The 15137-nt window shown below is 47.7% G+C and overlaps 1 protein-coding gene across 1 annotated transcript in view; it reads right to left on the bottom strand.

The window, feature by feature from the left end:
* The window catches only part of Rim (Rab3 interacting molecule), a 67291-nt gene extending 53454 nt beyond the window's left edge, over positions 1-13837 (bottom strand). The window contains exons 1-2 of the mRNA XM_086914004.1: positions 13702-13837; positions 8740-8944 (exon numbers count right to left, since the gene is read on the bottom strand). Coding sequence (XP_086770130.1) covers positions 8740-8944; positions 13702-13811 — 315 coding nt within the window. The 5' untranslated portion in view covers positions 13812-13837. The remainder of the gene's footprint in view (positions 1-8739; positions 8945-13701) is intronic.
* Between the last annotated feature and the right edge of the window lie 1300 nt (positions 13838-15137).

The raw sequence follows: 15137 nt of genomic DNA on the forward strand, positions 1-15137 counted from the left end.
TGGTCGGAGTGGCACGGTTGTAATTGCAGCGCGCGAATATCATCATGAATCGATACACGATCGGCCACACGGACCATTTGCACAATTATCGTTGTCCATTATCGTTATTCGATGAATATCCAATCCCGGTTCCGCTAATCCGCGAGCCGAGGACGGTGGTGGAAATGAAAACGTGTTTGCCCCTATTAGGCGCGACGCGAATCAGCTGCGATCGCACCTTAGCCGGGAAACGTTCTGCCTGATTTACTCGTCGAGAGGCAATCGAGCGACCGAGAGAGAGAGAGAGAGAGAGAAGCTTAACGAGAAGAGTTTTAAGAATTATTCGTAAGAGGAAGGAGAAAAAAAAAACCATTGAATTATATTTTCTTTACCCCCCCTTTTCTTCTTTTTCTTTTTTTTCTTTCTTCCTCCTTCTTCAACTTCTATAGGATATCAGAGAGGCGTTCGTGGAAATTGGAATTAATTTCTAAAAAAAAAAAAAAATCTCTCGATCGGTCTCTCGGATGAAAAGCAATTATTATTCGAAACGAGGCACTATCACGTAGTCGTATCACGCTGAAACAACGATCATCCTTTGATCATCTATTTTCTCCGCCCGGCGAATCGCCCGACTTACATCGACCTGTTCCCTGTTATTATCGGAGTTCTCTCGTTTGCGTAACGAGAAGGTGGAACGCGCATATACGGCCCACCGTATAAATAGACGAGATTCGTCCCTAGAAACGATTTTCGCGAGGACGAATCGAGAGTTTCGCGCGCGTCCGTATAACGTAATTACAAAACAGCCGGCGTCGCATTACGTAAAAACCGGTAATGATTGCTTTAACAGGTTGGGAGCCTGTTACATAAATAATACTTTAATATACCCTTTATCCGACTCTGTGTGTGTATGTATATGCGCGTGCGATGTGTGTATACGTGCAAGAGGTTGACGTTCGAAAATTCCTTCCTTCGCTTAAGCGAATAGAGATCCAGAACGAGTATTCTGGAGAACATCGATTAAGGAAAAAGAAGAGTAGCAGAGAATCGTAATCTCGAGATTTGACGAAGAAGAACGAGTACATATACACACACATATATATATATTACAAATAGCGATCTCTTTAGACGACAGACAGATATTTCGTCCCTCCTCCTAAGTTTGTCCCAGTTTTTAAATGCGAGCCCGTAAACGTGGAATTTATTTTTACCTTCTTGCCTGCCGCCGTTTAATAATAAGCGAAGAACACAGTTCCCGATGAAAGGAGGATCCCCCCTTTGTCGAAAATGCTCTTCCAAAGCTGGTTGCGAGCTGCGCGACGTAATTATTTCATGGTTGCGACGCGATTTTACCGCGTGCACGGGTAAAAACACACACGACACGAAGGATGGCTGGGCGGGAGGAGGGGAGAGGAGGGGAGGGAGGAAAATCTAAAAATATTCTTCCTCAGTTGTGCGCGCACAGGAGAACGGAACGGTCCTTCGAGAATCGGCAAGTTTCATCGTTGATTCAACGACGAAATGTATTTTACAGACGTGCGAGGAGCATGGTTACGTCGATGCGTTTCAGACGCGAGAACGCTCGATTGATGGGGACGATCGACGAAGAAGCGACGAGTCCTTCGCGATAATTCGAGGCCACGTCGAATTCGACATGATCCTCACGAGTCGTCGTTGCACGAGGGTCCGTCGTGCGGATCACGAAGGGATCGCGAGACTCGCGTGCATCCGCGAGAAAACGCGGGGATGATTTTTTATCCCCGACCGTGCTTGCAACGCCGACCGTACCTCGCTGCAGACTGGCGGCCCGGCCGTGGAACAGAGAGTGAGTGCATCGAACAAGAAAGGGAAGAGAAAGGGTTGCAAAAAAAAAAAAAAGAAGAAGAAGAAAAAAAAAGGAAGAGAAGGAGGGCGGGTGGGGGGCGAGTTGGGCGAGGAACGAAGCGGGAAAGATAGAGGCGGTGGCGGGAGAGGGGGTGGGTGAAGAGCACTTCGTCGAGTTGCCTAGGTAGCAATATGTCAAGAGCTCAACCCCTTTCCACCACCCTCTCGCTCATCCCTGTGCTATCCTTTTCGCCCGAACATTCCGTACGTACGTACGTACGTACGTGTGCGCTATTTTCCGCAGCCTAAAAAGAGAAAAACGTTGTCGCTGGTGGTGGTGGTGGTGGTGGTGGTGGTGGTGGTGGCGGTGGTGGTGGAGGAGTCGATGTGGAGGAACGAGGTGGCCCTCGAGTCGTCTCACCCCTCCTTTCGCCGTTACGCCTGCCGAGGGGGTGATAGCGGTGGTGGTCGTGGACCAAAGGAACGAGAACACGGCGTTGCGTGGCCGCCCGTAACGTAAATGATCATTAGTTTGCCGGCTCGAGGCGAGTTGCCTGCGATTTGCATTAATTAATTAGGGGCCAATTAATTCGGATTACTTTATCACGGGGCCCATTGTATGTGTGCGTGTTTGTACGCAATCCGTGTGTGAACCGCGCCAGGCGACGCCGGTCGAGACCAGACAGTGACGACAACGCGGAAAGACATCGACGTCGTTGGACGTTGACGTCTCGTTGCCTCGAGTACGACAACCGGGGGATCGATACGTGGCTCGTTCGAGTCAATCCGATAACTCGATACGATAAATGCTCGATACGAATTACATCGGTCCGAAACGACGATCGAAACGAGACTCGACTCGTCGATCGGGTCTCTTCTTCATTTCCGTTTCGAAATCGTTTGTTGAAATTTTTATACGTTGGCTATCGTTCGATCGTTCGGTCGAGGAACTTGGCTCGGATATAGTCGGATATATATATATAGTGGATAAATCGAGGGAAGAAAGGAATAAAAAGGAGAAAGGTTTGAGATCGTAGTGGTAGGGGAGTGTTTCGATGGTGTCGATCGAAACCCTCGGTAAACTGGCGAGGCAAACGACGATCGCGGCGCCAAGGAGCTGTCGAGCTCTTTCATATTCCTAACGAGATGTACGCGAATCGTCGAGCGTAAGAGGATCTTTTGCAACGCGGAAAGGGAGAGTCCCCGTCTAAAGCGGGGGCCATTGAATGCCGGAAGAGCGAGAATATTTCGAAGAGAGGCGGAAAGAGGGGTAAAAAGAGGAAGGAAAGGTTTGAAGAGGGGCAAGATAGTGGACAAGAGTTTCAGTTTTCAGATAATAAAGTCTAGTTGGCGAGTGGCATCGGTGCTCAGACGACCCTTCAAGCCAACTAGCGGCCATGTCTCCTCACAGACGCGTCGCATCGACGACGATCCTTTCAAGCCTTTCCAGCCTGAAATCATGCTTAAGCATAATAGCAAAGAACGGGCTGGCAAACGAGAGACCTCTGTCTCGCGCCTTCCACATAATTTCCACGGATTATGGTAATTCGTCCCCTCGCTCGTCTCCAACGAAACGAAGGAATAATCGAGGGTAACTATGTTTCCCTCCCCGGCTTAATTATGAGATTTATGCAAACGCTGAATGAACTTGGATCAAAGGAGGGTGGGACGATTTTCAGACGACTAACGAGGCAATCGTCGATGCGTCTGATTACGTACGGAAAAAAAGTTTGTGGGCGTTGCACACACCTACGTAAAACACCTAATTACTATGCAAAGTCTTCGTGATCGAGCCTCGTTCCCCCTCGTTTCGAAGTTACGGGTTTACGGTCTCTCTGAACAACTTCGACCTTTCCGCTTCTCGATTTTTCGTGGAACAACGTATACCGCCGTGCATTAGCGTCACGAGCACCGAAACTTTGCTGCCCCAACTTTTCAACTGTCCTACATACACGCGTCACGTGAAGACTCCGATTGCCCGATTCGGCCACAAGAGGAAGAAACCAACCCCTCTCTCCCCATTCCCCAAAGGGGACGACAGATGCCTCGACCAGGTATCCGAAACTTGCCAAACTTTCAATTACCAGCGGTTTATTTTACGGACCTGGCTGCGGACCTCGTTACGAGAATCACGCGAGTACGCGTTTAATCATTCTCATCCAATCTCTCTTAACCATACCCCAAAATACTCCAAAATCGTTTGAATTATATTCTTCGAGGAAAGTTGACAGTTTAATTTCGAACTCGTAATGATTGAGTTGACTCGAGCTATAATAATATAAATAATTAGAGGAATACGAGTACAGGGGGTTAAAATCGTTAAAATTTACAAGACGATCGAGGCAATCGAAACGAGACGAGGAAAGATTTTCGAATTGGAAGTCGAAGAATGGGAAGAAGAAGTCGCGTAGGTGAGGATCGATCGTGAGAGAGGAACGATGGCGAAGATACGGGCTGGAATGCTGGGTTGGAACGAAGGATACTTCCTCGAACACCGTTCGATTAGAATTACCGTCAATCCCAGCCTGCTCTGACATAAATACCAGAGATACACGCGTGCACTCGGTCGAACACGGGCTCACAATGGATCGACACAGAACTTTGGAGCCGCCTTCGCGTCCCACAGACCTTTGCAGCTATTCACCGCCGCCTGGACCTTCGATAATTCCGAAACGATCTGGTCATTAATCGCCGTGGTTCGATAGATCCACGCGAGCTATGCAATCGGCGTTGTGTGACTATTGCGCCTCGTTGCGCGAATATAGAAATAGATAATAGCTGGAATTCTAGCTAGAAAACGAAATAACATTTCATATATTACTTCCAATCTTTCGAGAAAATCTTTTTCTCAAATCTTCTGTTTCAATGCTTCTTCGCTCGCTGTGCAATTTTATTCACTTCTCGTAGCGAATCATAGTATCGTATATCCTAAACTTTGTATCGTTTCGATTAATGACAGCCTTCCCGAAGAACGCTCGATCCGCGTTAATTTCATTAACAGAAATGCAACGGCCCCGGCGAGCAATACGTTTCAACCCGTTTCCTCGCCTTCCACCCACGCGCGCGGCAGCTTCAAAGCCACTCCTTCCCCTCGATCAACGGCTACCGCCGCACCGAATATACACGCACACACACACCGCGCGCGTACGCACGCACGCGCGCGCGATCGTTATGAAACAAAGAACAGCGTAAATTTACCGGCCACCTTGTATTCCGTTCCCTATCCGCGACACCCCTCCGTCGGTGTCCTCCTCCCCATCATGGACTGTAATCCTCCCTACGAAACTTAGATCAATATGTTGCGTCACGTTTCGCCCCCCTGCACGCCGCCCGACATCCATCCTCCGCCACCCACACCTTCGTCCACCCCGCGCTTCATTCCTGACCCCAGCCCCCTACCCTGAACGTGACGTCACGCAGGGACGCGCCCCATTCATAGGCTCTCTCCCACGCAGAGAGACGGAACCGCGGTGGCCCAAGAGAAATCGAAAGAAAGAAGGGAAAGGGGGAAGACTCGAAGAAGAAGGAGGAAAGGTTTGATGCGTAATAGGGGAGGAAAAGAAGGAGAAGGAAAAAAGGAAGGAAGTAAAAAAAAAAAAGAAAAAAAATCGAGGATTCGTCCGTTCAAACTCTGAAATCGGATTAATCGAAGAAGCATTTCGTTCTTGGGTGAGAAAGCTCGTGTAATTGAACGAATCTCGCGCGTATCGTGCCTCGCCCCTCTCTCTCTCTTTCTCTTTCTCTCTCCACAGTCAGCGCTCCCCAAAGAAACGTACGAGCGTTTCGTTCCAGCGGATCGATGATGTCGTAACGCGCGCCGTGACGTTTATCATCGTACTTGCGTGTGGCCCTGGCTGGCTCTGTGTATGTATGTATGTATGTGTGTGTGTGTGTGTGTGTGTGTGAAGAGGGAGGGGAGAGTTACGCGTTCACCGGGTGAAACCGCTGACACGCACGTGCCGTCTCTCTTCTTTTCGGCCTGTCCTATATTTTTCGGGTGTATTAAACCGGGGAATTCCTCGAAAACACGGGGGATTGGTTATCCAGCGAGAGGAAGTTGAAGAACGATCGATGGAATCTCCTGTTCGCGAGCGAGACGTAAGGAAGTATCTGGCTGGCGCGAGATATTTCCATCTGGAAGTATTACAAAGGGGGAAGGCGTTGAATCGAAGATTAAATATTTTCGAAAGTATCGTAAATTGTTGTTGCTCGCGAGGCTCGCTTTAACCGACTGCATAGCCGATCTTCCGTTTCTTAAGCCGCGGCAAAGTACGACGAAAGCCAATAAACTTGCAGGAAGTTGTAAACCGAAGTTCCTCGCGTCTGCCTCTATTATTATACCATCCCCCGGCCGGGATGAAACACGCGCGCGTACATATTCCCTGTGTACGTACGTGTATGTTTTCTCCGCTCCCCGGATGCGCCACTTTCAAAAACGAAGTTAAATTACTCCCCTCGCCTCCCCTCGCGTAACAGAATCGAATAAATGGAATCGTGGCATGCCCGAAGAATCGTTGACTAAACTACTGTCACCGTTAATCGAATTACTCGTTCCATTCCCGGATTCCCTCTCTCTCTTCTTCTTTTTCTTTTTCTTTTCTGTTTTTTTTTACACACACACACACACATATATATATACATATATATATACAGAAAATTTCTCCTCCTATTGTTTCAAAAATAAACTTGCGATCAATGGAAAATTCATGAGATTAATTGTATGATATAACATCGGGGCGAAGTTTCGATGATCAATTCAATTACCAATCGAATATCTTATCTTACAATCTTGTTCCAACATTTCGAAAATAACTTTCGATACGATTAATTATAACAACAACAATCCAACAACAAGCTCTCCATCGTATCCATCGTTTCCATTTATCCAATTATCATCGATATCGCTTCAACAAGCGAGAAAGTATCGAAGAATGGAGCAAGAGAAATAAAATCCTCGAGGAATGCGAGAAGGAAGACCATCCGTCCCTCCCTCCTTTCCTCCCTCCCCCTTTCCCTTCCCCCCATTGATGATGAAAATCCTATCGAAATCGAGCGATCCGTCCAGGGAAATAGACGGCGCAAAACAGGCGGGAAACGCTATTTAACGATGGCTTTAACGCCCACATACGCTACACACGCGCGCGTCCGCGATAAGGGTTAATTGGTATAGCCAACGGAGAAAGGGGGTCGGGGGAGGGAGGGGGGGGGGGGGGCAGAGTGCCGCTATAGGTCAATTATTTCCACGTATTTCAAGCGTGCGCGACGATACGCGGCCGTTATCGTCTTTCCCGATACCCGACCCCGCTCTTAATTGTTTCCAGGAAGCTGACATTTTCCACCGGCGATCTCGCCTGCACTTTTAACCGCCGGCCAGTCCGGGGGAGGAGGGTGGTGAAGTCGCGACAAAGACGTGTTTCGAAATCCTTCCTCCTCCTCCTTCCCCCCCCTCCCGCTTAGAGAATAAATGGGCCGTCCTCAAGACGCGATAAATCACGGTGGCGCGGATCCAATTTTCCTCGCGAACATCGAGAGGATGGAACTGCGTGAAATCGGTGGAATCTTCGATAACGCGAGAACGGGACCTTCCTACGCCATTAAACGCCTCTTCCACCGCTATTGCCTTCGACATCGATCTAATTTTTCAACGTTTCTTCTCTTCCCTCCTTTCCCTCCCTCTTTATCATTATTATTATTATTCTGTATTAAACAAAGAAAAATTTCATGTTCCAGGCTGGTTCTTGGTAAATGTTGGTAGATCGATGGAAAAATGTGTAAATCTTTTTTTCCGAATTAACCTCGGATCTCGATCTTTTATTTTATTTAGAGATATATTTGTTCGCAACGAGGAATGCGAGTTCCATTTGAGAAATGTATGGCGAGATAATAGTTGGAAGGAGAATCGGGTATCGTCTCCGTTTCTGCCACCCCCAAGATCCCATTGATCAGAGTTATATCGGTGGGGGTGGAGCCAGTGACTCTGGTTTTCGGACCGGTTTTCACGCCATCGATTCGCGTGGGGGACCTTCGCGTGCACGATCGACAATCTCGTTTATCGACCTGCGATGACGTCTCTCCTCTCTCCTACCCTCGCGCCTAGATTATTTTCTAGAAGTTAAACGAATCCTCGCATTGTCGTTCGAGCGAGCATACCGCGCAGGGGAAAATTCGTTGCGCAGACCGGAAAAAAATAAAGTTGAACGATCGATTTGCAATTAAGAGCGACGACTCGAATATTTTCGCGCGTCTAAGGAGAATTTATTTGGATTTTCCCAGGGGCATGAAAAGAACGCGAGCCTTGAAATGTCACGGGAGGCAAGGCGTTTCCGGTGCTCGCGTACCGAATCTCGCACCGTCACAGAGGATTCTCCTTTGATCCCTTCATTTAGGTAATGAATCTTTTTTTGCTCGCGCTAGATCTGACCGGCGACAAATAAAACTTGTGATCCCTCAAAGCGTAGATGTTCACTAAATTTAAGTAGCTTCCCCGTAATTAAAAGAAAAATAGCGGATTATCCTGCCACCTTGCGCTTTGAAACTCTTTTTAACCAAGTCCAATTAAAAAAAAAGTAAAAGTAACGCGTTTAAAGCGTTTCGAAAAGCGTAATTTCGAGAAACACGAAGACTTCGAGAGAATCTTTCGTCGATTGCGCAATGTCGATATCGATGCAAATATCGCGTTGGAAACTTGAAAGGACAGGCAGTGGTGATACGATACGAGATAACCAATATTCAGGCCGGTGTATCCGCGGAAAGTTCAACGACAGCGGATCGAATACGGAAAGTTGGAGGCAATTAGTCGGTCTGAACACCACCCTTGAGTGTCGGGGCGTGAAACGCGAGCGTAAAAGGAAAAACGGTGGGGAATTAGAGCGAGGAGAGGGCTCGATTCCTTCGGATAATATATCTTTGCCGTTTCTTTTCCGATCTCTCCCCTACCTTGGTCGAGCGTAGAGTGACCTTTCCGCCGCAGCGTGCGCAGCACCGGATGCTGCAGTAGTTGCAGATGTGACCGACGCCGTCGGCGAACTTGGTTTTCAGGCATATGTGACACGTGGCGTGCAGCTCCACTCCCGCCTTCTTGTGTTTCTCCGAGCAGGCACGTATCCTTTCCTCGAGGATCTTCACCTCGTCCTGCTTCCGTCTGCAAACGATAAGGAAGAATAATTAATCCATCTCGAGGAACGAATGAAACGAAAGAAACGAAGGATTTAGGATTCGAAGGAGAAGAGATCGATATTGGAAATGTTGAAAAGAACATTGGTTCTCCTCCTTTCGGTTACGATGAAATCGTATTCCGATGGTATTACGATCGATTTAAGAGCATTATTTCATCGCGTTTCTTTCATTCGAAACACGGGAATCGATGAAACAAGAGGAATCGCATTTAGAAACAGTCGACGTCGTATGCAAATTACAGGCTAAACCAGACGCACGTTGCATTCGAGTAGGAATTGGTCGAAGAAGAAGAAGAAGAGAATTCGGATGGGAAGACGTTTTCGTATCCAGCCTCGTATAAATATGTAAACGCGTGTGTATGTACGTACCGTGTGCATTCTAACAACCCTTTCTTCTTACGTAGCTTCGAGAATGGATAGGAAGTGGAAAGGAGAAAAACGGAGGAGAAAAAGCGAGCTTCTTCGAGCGTGGGAGGTTGGTTTCAGAAGAGTCGAGGATCCGCCATTAGACTCCTCGATAATTACGGATCCTCAATTTTCGGAGGGTTTCGGAGGGTCGAACAAAGCTAAGATACAGAGAGATCCGTCTCTTTCCCTCTTACTCCCTGGCCCGCCATTAAAATTCACCCGACAATCGTCCTTCGTCGAGCCGAGATTTTTCTGCAAATTGCAGCAACGGCGTCGCTCCACTTTTATCTGCCCCCGCCGTGATTTCGTTTACTAGCCACCAGCTACTACTTAATTCCAACCGCGTAACTAATTCGCAGCGCGACGTTTTTTTAACCCTCGCTCGTTTCCGCTTTCACCGATAATTTTCCAGATTCAAGAGACCGAAACAACCATCGATTTTTCATCGTTACAACCGAGATTCTCCGAGATTCTGACATCGAGTGGAGAGTTTATATATCATCGTAGATATGGAGAATCGTTTCGAACAAACAAAGAAGATTGAGTTCGATAAGTAACGGAATCGTCGATCCTCGTGCGAATGCACTCTTATTATATCGTACACTTTAGAAACTAGATGTCGACTATAGTCTTCCTATTTATGCATCGTATGAACGATCGTAGACTCTTCCTGTCGATAGAACCGGGATAGAAGATAACAGGTGGCAAAGAAATTTTATTCTATCTATCAATCCGATGCAGGGGTATAATACGGTCGATGAAAAATACGCGCTTTCCACCTTGTTCTACGACTATCTATTCTCGAACGATCCGTTAAACGATGTTGGAGGAAAGGGACTTTGTTATATTCGATTTGAAGAAGTGGTGTGGAATCATTCGCGAAAAGGAAGAAGGGAAACGATACCGTTCGATTAACAGCGGAGAGTATTGTCGAGTACTTGCAGTTAGAGTATTTGCAATGGTCAGACTTTAATACCGGAGAGTCGATTTATCGGCGAGGTGGTTGAACTGGAATGGAATGTGACCGATGTCATCGATTTATTCTATCTACAGCCAGCTTAGTACGTATTCGAGACGACGAGAAATTCTGATACGCTCAATCTGTACGTAGCAATTCCCCAGCTCTCCGTCTCCTTTCCAATTTCGTAATTTTAACGAACGTGCGACAAGAGAATTTTCTTTGAGAAGAGCGGTACTCGTAAACAATGTTAACCACTCTAATCACAAGGGATGAAGATGACGAGCAGGCCCGGGAAAGATAGATCTGCAAGCCAAGTAGGTTAGGGAGAAGATGGACGAGATGGAGGAAAATGAAAGACAGGAATACTTGGCACGAGGCAACGAGCTCCAACCATCGCCACAAAGCATTCGGTCTGTCTGGATCGCGTGTACGAAGGAAAGTTGAGAATCGCGAGGGTTGTTGGCACCAACGGTTTCGAACTTGGATCCCCGTGAAATAGACGCGAGCGAACAAATTCCGTCGAATTCCTTTTGATCGTTATCCACCATTAGCTCCTCACAGAGGGAGGGAAGATCCGCCTATATTAAATACGTAGACGACAGTTGATGGAGTTTCGTAGCGGAAATTTGCATGGAAACAGTAGCGAGCGGCTACGAGCGGTAACCTAAATCTTGAGTTTGCCGATCGAGTCAAAGGTCGTAGCTGCATGTCACAAAGTATATATATATATATACACGTATAAAGACACATAGTGTACGTGCACCCGCCCACGTTACTCTAATTGCTTTACCAATAATCGCGCGCGACTCACGAACACGCGACGACGATCGGTCGCGTTGCAACCGCGTTTCGTCGAGACACGATTTATCTGGGGAGGAGAAAAAAAAGAAAAAAAAATTCTCCCCCGACGAAAGAGGAGCAGATCAAAGGGAGAGAGAGGAGCAGAGGAGCGCAGAAATGTAGGTTACTTAACGAACACCAACCGTGATTTACGCGCGACTTTTCCGTCCCACAAAATCCGCGCTACGCGACTTTTCACACGATGTCCCCGGCTACGTGCCTCGCCTCGAACAAAGAGTCTCCACCCCCTCCCCGATCTTTGCTCGACACGTCGAAACTTCCGCCCGTTAGAGTCGCCGCTTCGTATTTTTTTCTTCCTTTTTTTTTTTTTTTTTTCACGCCTCAAACTTTACGCCTCGTCCATTGTACGCGAGTTTTACAATATCTACGGATGGAAGAGGGGGGGAAAAAAAAAAGAAAAAAATATCGAAGAACGACAATTGTTTTACACGACATGTTAATGTGAAAGGTGGGATTGGTTGAAAACGATCCGACGTCGATTACATCAGAAAATTATATCGGTGGGCTCGCACGCACGCACGCTTGGCCAGCCTAAAAGGGGATTGAAGAAGAAAGGTTACGCGGCTATTTTTGCGCGTGTTACCTTCGGATGCGGCGACGAGATCCGTGGAGCGAGGACTAAAATTATCATCGCGATGTCAAAGAGGGCTGGGGTACTCGAGGGAGGGGGCGAGCAACGTAACCCACGTAGCGATAATCCCGGGGCTACCGCGTCAAAACGCGCGCCACCACCCTATCGCGCGTGGGCCCAGCCTTCTGTATTTCAGGATCCAAGAATTTACCGTGGCAATCCAACCCCTTTCACACTCCATCCACGGATATGCATACCCTATGCATACCCTGTGCAACTACAGCAGCTCGTTACCGAGCCACGTCAAGGCTCGCTGCCTTGCATTTTACATGCGTCCCTACACGTACTTGTCGTCCACATTACATGATCTCGCATCGGTATGGCGAAGCACGCTTTCCTCATTACTCTCTCTCTCTCTCTCCCTTCTCTCGTTTCTTCTTCCTTTCTCTCGGTGTCCAACCCCTCTCCTCTCTCTCTCTCTATCTCTTTCCCGATTCACTCCTCTTTTATCCCCCGTGTTCTTTGTCTCCTTCTCTCTGTCTCGCATTGGCTCACCCTTTCTCCTCTTTCTCTCTCTCTCTCTCTCTCCTACTCTATGTCTGTCTCCATTCCCCGCTCGACTGGTTTCTCACGTTCCCGTTTTCCATCAGCGACAACCTATCAATAAAACGCCTTCCTCGAAGAACACCGTCCATTTTCCTCGGCGTCGCCTCGCTGCGACTCTGGCACCGTAATTACATGCGAATGAGGCTGCTGGCGCATCCATCACCAGCTGCCTCTTGCAAGTAGGTAGTAGGTTGCCTGTTAAAAGGGTCAGTTTTCGTTGATTCCTTTCGGCGTTGAATGGAAAAGTTTAAGGCAGGGGTGGAGCAGTTTGTCGAGATTTAAAACGGATACCGTTTCGAGCGAGATTAAAAGGAAACTTTTTATTCTCGAGTTCAAAACTTCATTATTCATTTTGAATAATTTGATTTGGATCGAAATAATAAATTTTTGTTTTATTTAATAATTGAGACTTACTGAGTATCGAAGCGAGGTAGATCGGAATAATCATCCGAGGTAACGGAATGAATATCTAAATAGGGAATAAGGGAAGATGCGATGGATATAAAACGGTCAAGGACTAACGAGCAGGTAAAGTGGAGAAAATAGGCGGAAAGCCGTCGGAGGGGACTCTGGTCAAGAAATACACGTATTGGATCGATCGGGCATCGTTTCGCTCGTTCAGTAATTCTGATCAACGACGCGTGACCGTCCATGGTCACATTTTTTGTAGCTCTGCCTAGCCTGCCAGACCATTCAGACTTTATACTACTTGCCGACGTGCTATTTCTTCGCCCCCGGATTTGCTCGTTTTTTCGTTTATCGTTTAGAGAGACAATGCAAAGGCATCTGATTTTCCTCGACGAGGAAGGCGATACGGTGCGCGTGCAAATAAAGAAAAAAAAAAAAAAAAGTAAACTATGGCAAAAAACTAGGCGTAAAATTGATAAAAGCGAACGTTCTTTAGAAATCATTTTACGTTTTTCATTTTCGAAGCGAGTTGAAAAAAGAAAAAGATATTTCTAATAAAAAAAAAAAAAAAAAGAAAAAGAAAAAATATATATATTTCGCATATCACATTCTCTCACTATTTGTTACCATTCTCTTTCTTCTTGATAGACCAAAGACGAATCGATGCATCGTCTCTTTTTCATCTCATCATTGGATAAAATAAATGCAAAGATTATGTGTCTTTAAAAACTTCTTCCACATAATTACAATATGATGATTAAAAAAGAAAGGAAGATTAATAAAGGAAAGAAAAAAGCGTGGAAATAAGTAAATAAATAAATAAAGCAGACGCAGATAGGATATCAACACTAATCCCAGCATCTCATTATCGGAGAGAAAAAAAGGATGGATGGAAAAAACCGACCTACCTCATAATCTCATTTTCCTTCTCCTCCTCCTGCTTCTGCCTTATTATAACCTCCTCGATGGTGCTCCTCTCCTCGGGGGTGAGGTGCGACATATCAGGTACAGCCGCCATCACGGACGTAAGATAGGAACGTGCACGGGAAGCTCTAGTCGCGAGGAATTTAGCGCGACGCGCGGGCCGGCGCAGCACCGACGACGCCGCCGATGAGGTACCGCGACGAGGATCGCTCGCCGCGCGATAACGCTCGTTCCTACGGGATATCGCGTCCTTTCTACGACTACGGGAAAGCTGTAGCGTACGGGGGGAGTCATCCGACACCTGGTAATCGGCGCAGCTGGCCACGACAACACGGGTACGCCTTCGGCGAGCGTAGATTACGCCGTGCTCGCGCTTTTGCGTCCTCCACTGATTCCTGCTCTTCGCGCTCCTGCTTCTGTCGTTTCGTTCCTTCACGCGTCTGTTCTTCTTCTTGTTGATGATGTTGTTGTTGTTGTTGTTGTTGTTGCTGCTGTTGCACGTCACAGCACGAGCGGCGATCCGTGACGATCGGTAGGCAGATTGGAAGCCCGTCCACGATGACGACCACCGCGTTCGCCCAACGTTCGACTTGACAAGAGGAAGCCACTGCTCGACACCGGATCCCCTTGTTCGTGCGCGCCTTGTCGTCCGCCTCGAGGCTGCCTCTCATGCGAACGTCATCGAGATTCGTCGAGGCATCGACGCGACGTTGGCTAGATCCGTGATCCTCGTCTCCGTCGGTGTCCTCGTCGTCGTTGTCTCTCGTCGTACGATTACCAGCGGTCGCATCTGTATGACAAATCATGTTTCACAGACTGTGTGGAGGTTCTCGCATTCTCTCTACCGTCCCCGGTCCTAGTTCTCCGCTCGAAGCCAGCATGGAACGATGCGAGGATTGTCCCCAGGTGTTCCTCGAAACCGACCCTCGACGAGCTTCTTCCTCGCGTCCTCGATATGGCGGCTGCGAGGTTAGAATGTGCGCACTGCTCTCCTTCGTTATACTCTCTAAACTGATGCTCCGATTCTTCCCCCCTCTCTCTCTCTCTCTCTTATACACTCTCTCTTCGTATCGTCGTGTAACGGATAGCTCCTCTCTGATCGGATTTGTTTACCCTGTTTCCTCTGTTTTGATGGTCGAACACCTCGCGAGGTATCGAGGTTTTCGAGCGGACGAGGCGGCCCAGTTCACGAGTACATCGATTGAAAACGAAAACGGGTCACGGGTGCCGTTGGTGCACTCGTTTCTGCCGTACACACGAAGCCCAGGTTCTTGAACTTTGCAGGAGAATACGCGATTCTATACACGGCAGACGTAGAACGCTTCTGCCGTTTAAAGAGAGGGGCCAGTCCGCGTTTCAGCACGAGCCAAGTGTCGCGTTGACGGCCGCGCGACCAATCGGGAACGATGCGATAATAATG

This window comes from Apis florea, unplaced genomic scaffold (genome assembly GCF_048593485.1).
Source record: "Apis florea isolate Af1SG1 unplaced genomic scaffold, ASM4859348v1 contig_3564_pilon, whole genome shotgun sequence".
NCBI classification, from domain to species: Eukaryota; Metazoa; Arthropoda; class Insecta; order Hymenoptera; family Apidae; genus Apis; species Apis florea.